The following is a 13954-nucleotide window of genomic DNA, read 5'->3' on the forward strand; positions in this document are numbered from 1 at the left end:
CAGCCAGACAGACAGCCAGACAGACAGACCACAAAGGCTGGCATGACCGTCTCCCATGACTGACTCTGGGCCCGCTCAGTCCGATGAACCGCATGCAGTCACATCTCCTAAAATACATTCCCCAGAAAGAAAAAAACAAGGGGGCGCGACTGGCGGCCTGCTGGTACATGGTGCGCATATTTACCAGAACAATGGTCTCCTGCGTGCCCTGAATACTTTGACACAAGGCCCACACGCATGTGTTCCTATAGGCTGCGAGGATGGGAAGTGGGGAGCGATAAGGGATGCGTCTAGGGTGTCCTGGATGTATGAGTCTTCTCATATGTCTCACATGCATCATTGAATTGTTGAATGATATAAAGAGTAAGCAGCAATGTCTTGACTGGGGTGACTGGGGTCGTCCGCTATCGGTCACAGACAGGGATTGGTGCGTCTCTGAAATGATGTTGAACATGTAAGTGAAATGACACACAAGCATCGGTTTGGTCACTTTGAGTGTGCCTTTCTGTGATCTTGGATCGGGTACAATTCTGTTGCATTTCTTTTGTTTTTTATATTCATATAATGTACAGTGAAGTGATGTAAAATGACCCTCCTTTCAAGTCATAATAAGATAAGGGAATACAACAGGAGGAGTAACTTGGTAGCAATAGTATTAGCTACCGGTTTAAGAAGCAGTCAGTCAGTGACCCGACTAACATGGCATCAAGGTCATTTCCTGACACAAGACAGGATTTGTCATGAGTCATAGGTCAAAAAGCAATAATCTGAAAGACAAGACACGCAGTAGCTAGCCAACCAGCTAACCTCCACTCTGAGCCTTGATCCTTAAGGCATGTTTAGGCCAACAGATCATCATTTTTTATCTAGAACAAAACTGTGTGACGGTAGCTAATTATTAAAAGATCAGATCAGCATAAACATCGCACTAAAGATTAACTGGGCACCCCTCGCCTCAAACAAGTTTCCACTAGGAGCCGGCGGAAGCGTTTCTTCTGAAAGAGAGCATTTTTTCCTTTGAACCTGGCCGTAAAATGTAAACATTCACCGTGCCATTATCGAAAATATCCGCCTGAGAAAGATGAAGATAAGAGTGGAGCACCTGCGTCGTTAAAAGCAATGCCAGGATCTAATCCTCCATGAACTGGGCCCACACCTTCTGGAGACCGCACCGTCTACCCCATAGGATTCAACATGAGCTACGCTAGATATCTGAGGTTGGCATTGCACAACCTCAATAAAACAAATCCCGGCCTCTTAGCAAATGTGTGGGAACCAAAATAACAATAAAGCTGTCTTGGAAGACAAACTTGGCATCCAATCAAGATGCTCAAATAAACTGATAGTAAAGGCCAAAGCATGAACAACAGTGAAGCTAATACTTTTTTTGAACTTTTTAAAGTTTAAAACTGTCTTCTACAACAACAAAGCTGTCTTGGAAGTAGGGGTGTGTGATATGACGATATTAGATTGAGAGCAATTAAAATGTCTCAAATGTCTCCGCAACCTGCCTTTACAGAGAGATTGTTAGTATCATGCTACAGTGCACGTGCACATTAATCAGTTGCGGTTCTAAGGCTCATACACGCATCCAAAGTTGTCTCAGCCAAATCTTAAATCACACAATTTGCTACCTTCCCTAGAGAGACACACCAATAAACCAATAATAGCAAACAGTAGGTAGTGCCTTGGATTTAATCCCCTCCCCCTTTTTATTTGACAACTTAGCGGCATTGGATGACAACACGGAGGAGTTGGTCCCTAAAAATAATTCAACGTCTGTAATATGGAACTGGTTTGGACTTTCCAAAACCGACACGGCGCAAACAACAGTTATTTGCAAAGATAAGGTTTGCACGTCGGATGGCAACACGACAAACCTTTTTAACCACCTCAAAAGAAAGCACCCGAAAAAGTATGCTGACAGTCAAACAGTAACTTGTACTGTTCAGTAATTTGCAAAATAGTCTTAAAAACCAACATGAAAAAGAATCGTGATAAGATCATGGATCGTGATCCTGCCTGAAAAAGTGTGATATGATATTTTTGCCATATCGCCCACCCCTACTTGGAAGAAAAAATCGGCATTCCAACCTAGATGCTAAAATAAACTTATAGTAAAGGCCAAAGCATGAACAACAGTGAGGCTAATACTTTTTGTAACTTTCTTTAACTTTTTTCAAGTTTTAAACTTCTACTCGTCTTATTCTTCTCTTCTACTCTAGCCCTATTGTCTCCATGTCTGAGGGTTCTGGTTTTAGAACTTGTAAAACCAAAGCATTCTTTTAAAATGGACTATCCCTTTCTAACAACCACAGCGACCACTGTGGGTCAATGCAAGTCTTTGTCCGTTGAAGAGTGTTTACAATCACACATCAGGTCGGATCCGTCTGACGAGTCTGACACGTGGCAGCGGTGTGTGTGGTGGTGTATTGTGGTTTGTATGCACGCGGCAGTGGTTAGGTGTGTGTGTGTGTGTGTGTGTGTGTGTTTGGTTAGCCTCAGTCGATAATCTAGCCGTGCCCTTTATAGCATGAACCTGTTCATCACTTGTCCCTGCTCAGAAATAAATGGGGGACATTACCACAAATTAAACTCAGACATCCCCCCCAAAAGCGTTGCATGCACAGCGCACATCCTCTCCTATGAGCATAGTGGCTATTTTTAACCCCCCACCTCCCTCGCGAGTCCGCCTGGCTTATCCAAGAATGGAAGAGAACTGCACATTGGTTGGGTGCACAACATGAGGGATTATGGCATATAGGACGGAAGGGATGAGGACACATATAGGTTCATCGTGTCCAACCCCACCACACTTTGGCCTTCACGACCAGAAACTCAACACTGTATCAAACCCCCCAGCAGGACCTCAGGGCTTCTATTCCACATGCATGGATGTCAGACACCCTGCACCATTGGTAGGAGCCTTAATCTCCCCTCAGACAGAATTTCTCAGTTGTTGTTTTTTGACTCATGACAATCAAACATGAAGTGGTTCACGGGCAACGGGCCAAACTCCACTGCCCCGGACACAGGTCACATCGGATACATATCCCCCGGCCAGAGGGGCGTGAGTTTGATTCCCTGCCAGCAAGCGGTCCACAGGGGGGCGTCCCTCACATGACCACCTCTTGTCTTAGCGTGAGGAGGCCCCTGCTTCTGACAGTGCGGTATTGAAAGGAAGAGAGAAAAAAAAACTAAACTGTTTCACATATCCAAATTCCTGTTCCCGCTCCAACAAGCAATCAGCCACCACAGCAGATGCACATGTGTTGATGATAACGGGTTCTTTCAAGGGCTTCGAGACAACAGCGACATGAAAAACAAGAGGCGAGAATGAACTAAAAGCTATGGCGGGACAAGATTCTTCAAATAATACTACTCCTCCCCTGTGCATCAGCGGTTCCCTCTGTTCACTGTAGTCGTTGAAAACATGTTGAGATCTACTCCATTAGTGCAGTTCTAGCATGCAAGGGGTGCGTTCATCTCACCTGCCCGAGGTCCAGGGTGATGTTCACCTGGTTGTAGCCGAGTCCTCTGGAGAGAGGGGGGCTCTGCCACCAGCCCTCTGTCCCGTCGATTGCATTTGTCACCGGGTGGGCTTTATTTGGCTCATTGGATTTGCAGTGGTCACAAAATTGACCCTAAATGGAACATCCACAAGTTAACATGTGTTTTCAAAGGCTTTCAGAATAACCAGATAATGTTGCGGAGTAAGGGGTGCAGTGTAGTTGAGTCAATTTGATTGACTTTCTGATAAGGTAGATACAGAGGTGGTTAAACAATTAACATTCATCAAAATTAATTATAGGCTGTACGCATGATCAAACATTCCCATAAGGTGATAAGAAATAAATACAATGCGGAAAATCTGGAGCCTGAAAAAGTTCAAACTCACTTTTCGACAGAGGATTACCATAGTGACTCAAATTGTTGGCAGGCAGGTATACATATTTGTACTAATATGGTTAATTCAGGATAAAGTGGACCGCATACTAGGACATTGAACTAAATATTGCTTTAAGTAGCAGACTGAATTGAATATATAAAATCATTTTCGGCTACTTATTCATGATTCCGACTGATTATTAACTCTTGATAACAGACTGATGACAGGGACTGAGAAAGTCGAAGATAGCTTGAATCATCTTACCGGCACATTTTGAGTGAATCTAGTGTTGTGTCCTCCGACAAGTTTACAATATAAATCAGATCTGGGTCTCCCCAACTCATCCTGGCCGCAAGTGGCGGTGGCGGAAATAGCTGAACCTTCGGCAAGGTTGAAAAAAGGTGGACTCAAACTAAATCCTGTATTGTTAAAGCTCAATTTTTGTCCATTTGCGTGGCTGCAAAACGACGTGAAAATCACAAAAAAGAAGCCGATGGGGTAGAATTCCATCCGTCTCGCCATGGTCCGCTGCTGGAACCCGCGCTAGATGCGGCAGGCAGCTCGCAGCTTGTCATCTGGGTCCCGCGGACAGAGGAGGGTAGGAGCGCTACAGAGCTCTGCTCAGATCCACTGGGCGAGGTGGGCATGCAAGTGCGTCGTTTGGAAAGATACTTTTACACCGACACTGTACTACTGGTTCGTGGCCGTTCACTTTAGATAACATGTTTCCTATTGAGTTAACTCGGCGCCTTTTCTTTCGGCTAAACTTGTGCGTGCGTGTGTGTGCGTTCGTGTGTGCGTGTGTGCACGGCACAGGGGTGTCAGGTGTCACGTAGCCGACCGTGAATGAGCTCGACTCGAAGAATAATGTGTTGGCAGCAGAGGCCAAAGGTCTGGTCTACTGTATACGCTGAGCAAATTAAAGATTATATAAAGACTCATCCTGCTCTTCGTTTGATTTCCAAAAGTAAATGATATACAATCTGACATTTGTTAATTTAAAGAGCATTATCATCGGCCACCATTATCACTGCCCGGTGAAAATACTATCATGTCTCTCCTCTCGAAAGTCGCCTATGTAGGTAGACCATACGTTGAGAATAACTTAATAACTAATTAATAAATAAATAACAACAATCTGTTTCCTAATCATCGCCACTATCATATTGAAGATGATGATAATAATCACACAATAAATTAATAAAGCTTATTTAAAACGGTTTTACCCGATATTATAAAGGCAAAGCCCAAAGCGTGCAACAGTGATCCTGGCGCGACATCTAGTGGACAGATCGATTATTACAAAAGAATAGATTAGACAGCGCCCACTAAGACATGTCGTTTTGGGTGTCACCTTAAAAAAAAAATCTCTTTGCGAGACAAAACAAAAAAAATACATTTCTTTTTTAATTTTCATCCTCTGTTGGTCCTTAACTTACACTATGATGATTCTCATTATATAATCTCGACCAATTTTTAACAAGAGGCAATTTTTTATTAGAAAAAAAACCACACCAATTAATTGACTCTCAGTGACATACTTTTTAACTTTGTTGCCGTGACTCACATACGGGTCGTTCTGTAACCGGCATAGTTAACATTCCTGTTGGCATCATCTCGCACCCGAGTAGCCTACCACCGTGACTCCGAGAACCAGGAACTAAATGAATAAACAACACGGGACAGCAAGATACTTTCCTTTAGGCTAAACTGGTTGTGAGACCGATGCCCAAGCTAGATTCGGCATGGATCCCACAAACCGACAGGTAAAGTAACTTCTCTGGGATAACTTGTGTACCCTATTGTATGTTATCCTTATGGTTGTTGTCGTTGTGTGTTGGGATTTTGAGGAGCTTGAGAAACAGAAACTGATGGTGAGTGTTACATTTCGAAATAAGACACCTGCTTGAGTTGTTATGATCCTTTCATGTGAGACCTTATAGGCTATTTTTCATACTGCACACAACTTTCAGATAAATGTAATGTTAACGTTGTGTCCATAGCCTGGCGGTAATATTAACACAAAAGTGACTCACGGTCACTTTTGAGTCACTGTGAGCTAGGTAGCATGTTGTTGTTATGCGTCTGCGTTGAGTATAGGCCAAAGTATACTTCTCCGACTCCGTACAGTCCGTATATATGGAGAAGTATACTTTGGCCTAAATAACCACCTAATAATGAGATAAGGGAATAGAGCGATGTCATAAAGCCAAGTCGTCAGACATTAAACACAGTGACACGCCCACCTGCCAATCACAAGCGGTAATAGATTAGTTATTATCATTGAATCATATTTTCACTATGTAACAACACATGGGACGAATGAGTAGGCCTTGATGCTTTATAAACATCGTGTTGCTACGGAACAAATTAACTAATATGCCTGCTTCCAGAAAGCCATAGCAGTAGCTCAAAGGGCTTCTCAAGAAGACCTGGATGGAAACTATGAAGAAGCGATCCGCTCCTACCAGCATGCGGTCAAGTACTTTTTGCACATACTGAAACGTACGTGAATGGATGCCTGGAGAAGGTGTTCAACCAGAATTTCTACATTGTTTGTATCTTATTATGTTAGTCCTATATGTCTTTATAATACCCCCCACCCCGTGAGCGAGCATGCACGCACACACACACACACACACACACACACACACACACACACACACACACACACACACACACACACACACACACACACACACGGCTAGGCATATATTCTGTTGGAAAATGTGTAGCATTTATTGATATGTATACAGTAATATTTATCTTAGGCCTACCTGTCTTTGCAGTTTGAAAATAACTCACGTTCATTCTATTACTATATCAGTATGCAATCATTGAGTAGGTGACCAAACTTTCTCCACTTTCCATCAGGTGAACCCCAAGGTAAAGAGGGCAACCAAACGATCAGAGACAAATGTAAACAGTACCTGGACCGAGTGGATGAACTTCAGGACTACCTAGACAAAAAGCAGGTTAATAGACAAACAAACAAATAAATAAAGGCTGTTTTATGGGATGGCATGTACAACGTTCAACAGGGATGAATACTTAATTTTTCAGCTGTTGCATTCTGAAAAATGTGGTAGCAATTCATAACTCATTGACAAACACTCCCTGGTCGATGACGGCGGCTGCGTTATGACGTATATGCGTTACGTGCGCGCGTTTGTGTGCACAACAGAATCCACCAACCCGTGTCTTTGGCTTCTCAATGCGGAAGTCAGCGCTTTGCCATATTATTCTTCGGCGATCACCGCGATAGAAAATAAGTTGAAGCATCGCCGTCGTGTGAGGTGACAGGACTAGAAAAAAACCACACGGATTGGTCGGCGTATTTGCACTGCTACCTTTGTTCCGACCGGGGGGACAGTAGACAGCCCTTATGGCTGCCAACAACAATTTACAGGTAAGTGGAAGAGCTAACCCTCGGCTAGCTCAGTGAGCTAACGGTTACTGCGCCAAGCAAAACAACACTAGGCTGCGTACATGGTATGGCGTTGGAACTTTAACAACGAAAACGACTGAACACGACCTTTCTATTGACTTTTTATTGGACGAATGGCCGCTCGACCCCGTTATGATGAGGGCTGTTTCAGTCTCAATACCCGAGCTATGATCACTGAGACGTCTGACTTGACCAGTGACAACAACGCAGTGTAGCGGCTTGGTTGAGTATCGATGTCTTCCATTAAAGAAAGGGGCGTGTGGTGTTTTGCACACTGTACACGATAGACCACCCCTACACACTGTATTGGTTGTGGGGCTCGGCGTCTGTTCCTTCGATCATCAGAGACCTTCAGCCTTTGATCCATCCAGAAGCCTTGCTCATAGGTCATGCTCGTTCCAGAAGTTTAGTACCCAGAACACGTCTCATGTAAAATGTTTATTTTGTGCAAAGGTCGTAACCCAAACTAATCGTCAAAGGGAAGTGATACAAATAACGATCGAGTCCCTCTGCGGCTCAAGTTCTCCCCACCCACTAATTTTAGTGGCAGGTGCCGTCACGCAGGTGTGACTCCCATCACACATGGGATGATATTTGGGGTTGGGTGCCAGATCCTACAGCTGGTGGTCGTCAATATTAAAGCACGCCTCCGTTATCGAGTTACCGTTACGTTCTGAGACCATCTGTTACCTGGTGTTGTCATTCTATTGCTTTCACAGATATAACCCTAATGCAAATTGTAAGCTCTCACAATCATCGCTCATATTGTATTACAGAAAGCCATTGATCTTGCCGGTAAGGCAGCACAGGAGGACAAGGATAAGAACTATGAAGAGGCTTTGCGTCTGTATCAACACGCTGTTCAGTACTTCCTGCATGTAGTTAAATGTAAGTATCAGTATGTTTCTACAGAAAATGAACTTCCCCTTTTTTGATGTTTTTGTCTAATTTCCAAATAATCAATAAACAATAAACCCAATAAAAAAAAACTAATAATAATAAACCCAAATAATGTCACGCAATGTATTATGTATTATGTAAACAGTTGAAATGGAAAGATTTGACTTTCTAAATTACACAAAGAAATACAATGTTTACCCTGACAACATAATGTTAATTCAAAGATAAATCTGGAAAATGCATCCTTCCATCTTAACTTTTTGTTTACATGTATTATTTTGCCAGATGAAGCCCAGGGGGACAAGGCGAAGCAGAGCATCCGGGCAAAATGTGCAGAATACCTTGACAGGGCAGAGAAACTCAAAGAGTACCTCAAGAAGAAGGAGAAGGCTCCTCCTGCAAAACCTGTCAAAGAATCACAGTCTGAGGACAAAGGGTGTGTAGTGTCATGGAATTTGAAAGGGGCAGGGATTGACCCCAGATGTCGGCATACCTGCTCTTAGATGACATGTATTTTAAGTCCCTGTGAGTCACTTTGAATAAGAGTGGCTAGTGTTTGATGACAGGATTTAGTGTTAACCCTTTCATACAAAAGGGTGTGGCTGTGTATGTGTTAACATGCGTTTATTTGTGTGTCCAGAAATGAAAGTGATGAAGGCGACGATCCAGAGAAAAAGAAGTTTCAGAACCAACTCTCAGGTTTGTGGTGGTGGCAATAGTTGCACTTGCTGCAACTATTAGTTGCACTAAGCTTATTGTACCATTTTATATAATTCTTTGAAATGGTCACGTGACATTAAACATAAATCAACCTGTTATTTCCCAAGGTGCAATTGTTATGGAGAAGCCCAACATCAAGTGGAACGACGTCGCTGGCTTGGAGGGAGCGAAGGAAGCCCTGAAAGAGGCCGTCATCCTACCCATCAAATTCCCACATCTATTCACAGGTATTAATTTCCACCACTTCCTTAAAGGGGACATATTATACCACCAGGTTGAGTGTAATTAGCCATTACAAGCTGTTTTGAAAATGTGTTGCTTCTGACATCACAGGTGGGCGTGTCCACCTAGATGTATGACGGATAGATGAGCAACGTCTACCGGGTAGGCTGGTAGACTGATCTATCCAGCACACATCTAGGTGGACACGCCCACCTGTGATGTCAGAAGCGGCACATTTTCAAAATGGCTTGTAATGGCTAATCACACTCACACCTGGTGGTATAATATGTCACCTTTAAATGAAAAAGGCCATGTGGGCCGCTTGCTTGTGAACATCCCATTAGCGATATTCAAGAACCATGCTTATCTTCACAGGGAAGAGAACACCCTGGAGGGGGATCCTGCTCTTTGGACCCCCCGGTACGGGAAAGTCCTACCTGGCTAAAGCCGTAGCAACCGAGGCCAACAACTCCACCTTCTTCTCCATCTCCTCGTCCGACCTGGTCTCCAAATGGCTGGGAGAGAGCGAAAAGTGAGAATGGGGAGAATAGACCTGGGGAGGGAGGGCGTAAATGGCGTGTTGTTACTATGGAACATCTCAACAAGCTGCGTGTCTTCGTCCTCATCTTCCCACCAGGCTCGTGAAGAACCTGTTCACCCTGGCTAGGGAGAACAGGCCTTCCATCATCTTCATCGACGAGATAGACTCCCTCTGTGGCTCGAGAAGTGAGAACGAGAGCGAGGCAGCCCGCCGCATCAAGACAGAGTTCCTGGTGCAGATGCAAGGTATTATAGCAAGCTGTTTACTTTTATTCCTCATTCCTGCAATATTGCGTTTTTGCCTGGGGGTACCCATGCTAAGAATGTATTGTAAGAGACGCTATGGATAAAATTGACCAATTAATGGCTTATGAAATGACCCTGGATTCAGTAGCATTGCTTTTAGTTCTCTACCAGTAGAAGTAGGTAGGTAATAATAACAGATGACATTGATGTTATAATATCATGCCATCAACACGGTAAGCCTTAAGTGGATATGCTAATGAAATTCACACCTAAATACTGGACAATATTTGGGTTAGAAATTGCCCCTTGTATTGAATCAATCAATCAATCTAAAATTCATTTTAAAGACAGGAACAAATGGATGAAGAAGATCTGTTTTTTAAATGTGCTTATAAAACCAGCATTGCAAAAAAAAAGTTTACAGACCAAAAAATAAATAAGGCAATGAAATCAGAAGTGGAGTTTGACATGATTTCTCAACAAGGGAATTATGTCAAAAGGAAACTGGTCATCTAAAAGCAGCAATGCAGACTTCACTCATGTCTGGCATGATTTGTGCCCTGAGAGACTTGAACATGACCCAATTGGGCAAATACCATAAACTCAGAGCCACACAACAGCCAATAGAGTACACCTCACAAAAAATACAGAAACAAGGACACATACTTTTTCTGCTCTGTTGCATTGCAGAACATCCTATTCAATGCTTGAGTGGATTTGTTTTACACAATTGTAACGTATCCAATGAGCTCATGGCCTCCTTCTCCATGACTTTATGAAGCACATTCGGGAATACTTTCATTTTGCATTAGTAAAAGGGTATTTCTACAATTTATAAATTATACCCAAAACCATTCATTACTATAATTAATGTAGATTTTTATTAAAAATACATTTTCATTGCCATCTAATAATATTATTGTCGCTTGGTGAGTATATTGTCCATTAGTATATGCTACACGTGAACCTCCTAAGATTTGATTGGTTCGCTATCTCAGGATATTGGGCAATATCCCATGATTGAGATCTCAAACATGGGATATTGTTTTCATCACAAAATTTTGCTCGTGATGTAGGGCTGGGCGATTAATAGAATTTAGATTTCGATTTTTGGGTGAAACGATCACCAAACTAATATAATCGAGTTTAAATTTTTTTTTTTTCTTTATAGAAATTGCAGAACAGCTGGATACATATCTGGACATTATTTTCTATTTGACCATTTTGTGTATTTTTTTTAAGGGGAAATTTCAAAGTTCTCATTTACAATGTGTTTTTTTTTAGAGAGAAATTATGAATAAATGCATCATGTTTTCAAACTCAAAAATAATCCTGGTTATGATTTTTTTCCATAATTGAGCTGCCCTAGCGTAATGTCGTCTCGTCACACTAATAAAAACAAATAAACAGCTAATAAAAACAAATAAATCCCGGCAAAAAGTGTTATCTTGTTCATTTTTGGAGTGTTCACGTGTAGTATATACTAAACCAATTATTCACCTCAGGCTCCGTGAATAGTGGGGACCTTTGGTCTCGGGGGCTATTCCCCACTATTCACTTCGCCTTCGGCGAATAATTGTTAATTATCAGAGTTCAGGCCTTAAAGCATGTAGATCGAACCAACCCTTGTAGGGACATGTTAAAACTCTCTGCTATGAATTATCTTGATTTACAGGAGTGGGGAATGACAATGAAGGAGTGCTGGTACTTGGAGCCACAAACATCCCCTGGACTTTGGATTCTGCCATCAGAAGAAGGCATGCATTCTCATTTAGCCAATTCAAAACAAAACCGCTGTCACCCTGTGCTCCCTGTAACCCAATGTTTAACCTGTCCATCCCTGCAGATTCGAGAAGAGGATCTACATCCCTCTGCCTGAGGAGCACGCCCGCTCCTTCATGTTCAAGCTTCACCTGGGTGCCACCCCAAACAGCATCTCTGAATCCGACTTTGTTACTCTGGGCAAAAAGACAGAAGGCTACTCTGGGGCGGATATCAGTGTCATCGTCAGAGACGCCCTGATGCAGCCAGTCAGAAAGGTCCAGTCGGCGACCCATTTCAAAAAGGTGCGCCCTGGTTATAAACGGAACTGTTTTCTTTTCCTCCTGTACACAGTAGTAGACTCACTCCACTCTGCTTTGTGTCTCCTGCTTATGTTTGACGTTGGTTAGGCACGGGGGCCATCTAGAGATAACCCCAACATGATGGTTGATGACCTGCTGACCCCTTGCTCACCGGGGGATCCTAATGCCATTGAATTGACATGGATGGACGTTCCCGGGGAAAAGCTCTTGGAGCCAATTGTTTGCTCGGTAAGGGTGGTGCAAGCTTTCCTCATGGTTAAATGTACAGGTGATACTTGACATACATGCCATTACACTCAAATACATGACTTCTTTTTACATTCTTCAAATACATTCTTCTTCTTTTTGTCTTCCTTCTAGTCGGACATGCTGAGGTCACTGTCAAACACAAAGCCCACTGTTAACGATCAAGACCTGGACAAACTGCGGAAATTCACAGAGGACTTTGGACAGGAAGGCTGAATGAGATGTTTCACTGATGAAAACCAAAGCAAAAGAAGTATAATTCTGAAAAGTTATTACTCTCCGGTCATGACACTATTACCCCCCCCCCATCCTGCCCACCTTCCACCAGTCTTAGCTGTCCGTCACATCGAGGGTTATACCACATGTTTGGAGGACATGGGTTTCTTTGATGTCACCAGTTGTCCCAAAAAGGGCTCAGGGCTTAATTGACCATGGTGTAGCAGCTGAGCCGACACAAATAAATAAATAAGTACTTTAAATAGCACACTTTCTCCAAGGTGTGCAGAAATATCCTCTGATATAAGTACTTTTCAGCAGGATATGTCTGACGATCAGAACACACATAACTTGTGAGCAAGGAAGTCTTGGTATTCTGGTAGTAATTATTTATTTCAAAGGACTAAGGTACATGTTATGGGTTCAAACCGATCCGCTCACCGTTAAAAATATCCTGTTTGAGTTACTGAGTTGCAATCAAGTGCTCCTCACAGTAAAATTAAATTCCTATTTTGCTCCTATTTTGTATAAAAGCTTTTTATCAAATAACTCAAATTGGATGCCACCGTGTTTCTAGAGTTATATATTTGAGTGGTTGAATATAGGTTTTTTTTTTCAGACAGTGCAGTGGACGTATGGAATTGTGACAGACTGACACTCAGGATTGAAGCTGCATTTGGGCCAATTCAGGTTAATTTCTCCATGGATTTCTCCCCGACAAATATTTGTATCTCGTTTTGATTCTGACGATGGATCACTGTAGCTGCCAGACTTCAACAACTACAACTGTGTGTTTTTGTCCTCTGCTTATTCTACAACACACACATGTTCACACCTTTGCATGACCCTGCATCACTGTCCTAAATATCCTCCATATTAACATAAAAGCCTTTCTAATATACAAGCAATGGTTTGTGCTGAAGAAAAAGATGCCACTTTGGTTCAATTAGACATTGCGTCATAGACAAAGACTTCCCCATCATATTCATGCTCCACATTGAAATGCAGCTCCAAGCACATGAGGCCCTCAGATGTGGCGCTGTGCACCGTGTGCCTTCCAAACCAGTTGTAAGATGGGTTTTTCCTTTGGTTGAGTTTTGCAATTGGATGTCATATTGCTATAAACTTTGGGTGCGTTTGCCACCACTGCTAAGAAATGTATATTACCTGCACATTTTGTGTAAACTCATATAGTTTGAATACTTCTACTCTTAACTCTTACGGTGTTCAGAATACAAAAAGTTTGTCCTTCTGAATGTTGGTAGGGAACATCTCTGAGTTACTGTAACGAGCTGTTCTTAGATAGGACAAATGTGTAAGCCTTTTCTTTTTGTAAAAGGTCAGCCAGGCATCAGTTATTCTCTTTATTTTACATAAAATGTAAATAAAATAAAAACCATCCAAATATACTGAACTTTTTGTTTGTAAATCATTATATAAATA

General features: G+C 42.4%; 2 protein-coding genes across 4 annotated transcripts in view; one reads left to right on the forward strand and one right to left on the reverse strand.

The window, feature by feature from the left end:
- Positions 1-4411, reverse strand: part of LOC311361339 (laminin subunit alpha-3-like) — a gene marked incomplete at its 5' end in the record, with an annotated part of 65654 nt that extends 61243 nt beyond the window's left edge. The window contains 2 exon segments of the mRNA XM_084481506.1: positions 3492-3644; positions 4154-4411. Of these exon segments, the coding sequence (XP_084337632.1) occupies positions 3492-3644; positions 4154-4411 (411 nt within the window).
- A 1125-nt stretch (positions 4412-5536) lies between these two features.
- vps4b (vacuolar protein sorting 4 homolog B) lies at positions 5537-13920 on the forward strand. 3 transcript variants are annotated; one of them, XM_084481391.1, is made up of 14 exons: positions 5537-5655; positions 6283-6394; positions 6764-6864; positions 8114-8225; positions 8523-8673; positions 8878-8936; positions 9065-9184; positions 9555-9711; positions 9817-9965; positions 11641-11722; positions 11812-12031; positions 12137-12277; positions 12410-12548; positions 13131-13920. In XM_084481391.1, exons 1-13 carry the CDS (start codon positions 5635-5637, stop codon positions 12509-12511), a joined length of 1527 nt encoding a protein of 508 aa, XP_084337517.1. In that variant the 5' UTR covers positions 5537-5634; the 3' UTR covers positions 12512-12548; positions 13131-13920. The 3 variants fall into 3 exon arrangements, with proteins under 3 accessions (XP_084337517.1, XP_084337516.1, XP_084337518.1); XM_084481390.1 differs by having other exon boundaries at positions 12410-13920; XM_084481392.1 differs by lacking the exons at positions 5537-5655; positions 6283-6394; positions 6764-6864 and adding an exon at positions 7009-7298 and having other exon boundaries at positions 12410-13920.
- Positions 13921-13954: the final 34 nt, after the last annotated feature.

The sequence above is a fragment of the Micromesistius poutassou genome, assembly GCF_964030765.1.
Source record: "Micromesistius poutassou genome assembly, chromosome: 16".
NCBI lineage: Eukaryota > Metazoa > Chordata > Actinopteri > Gadiformes > Gadidae > Micromesistius > Micromesistius poutassou.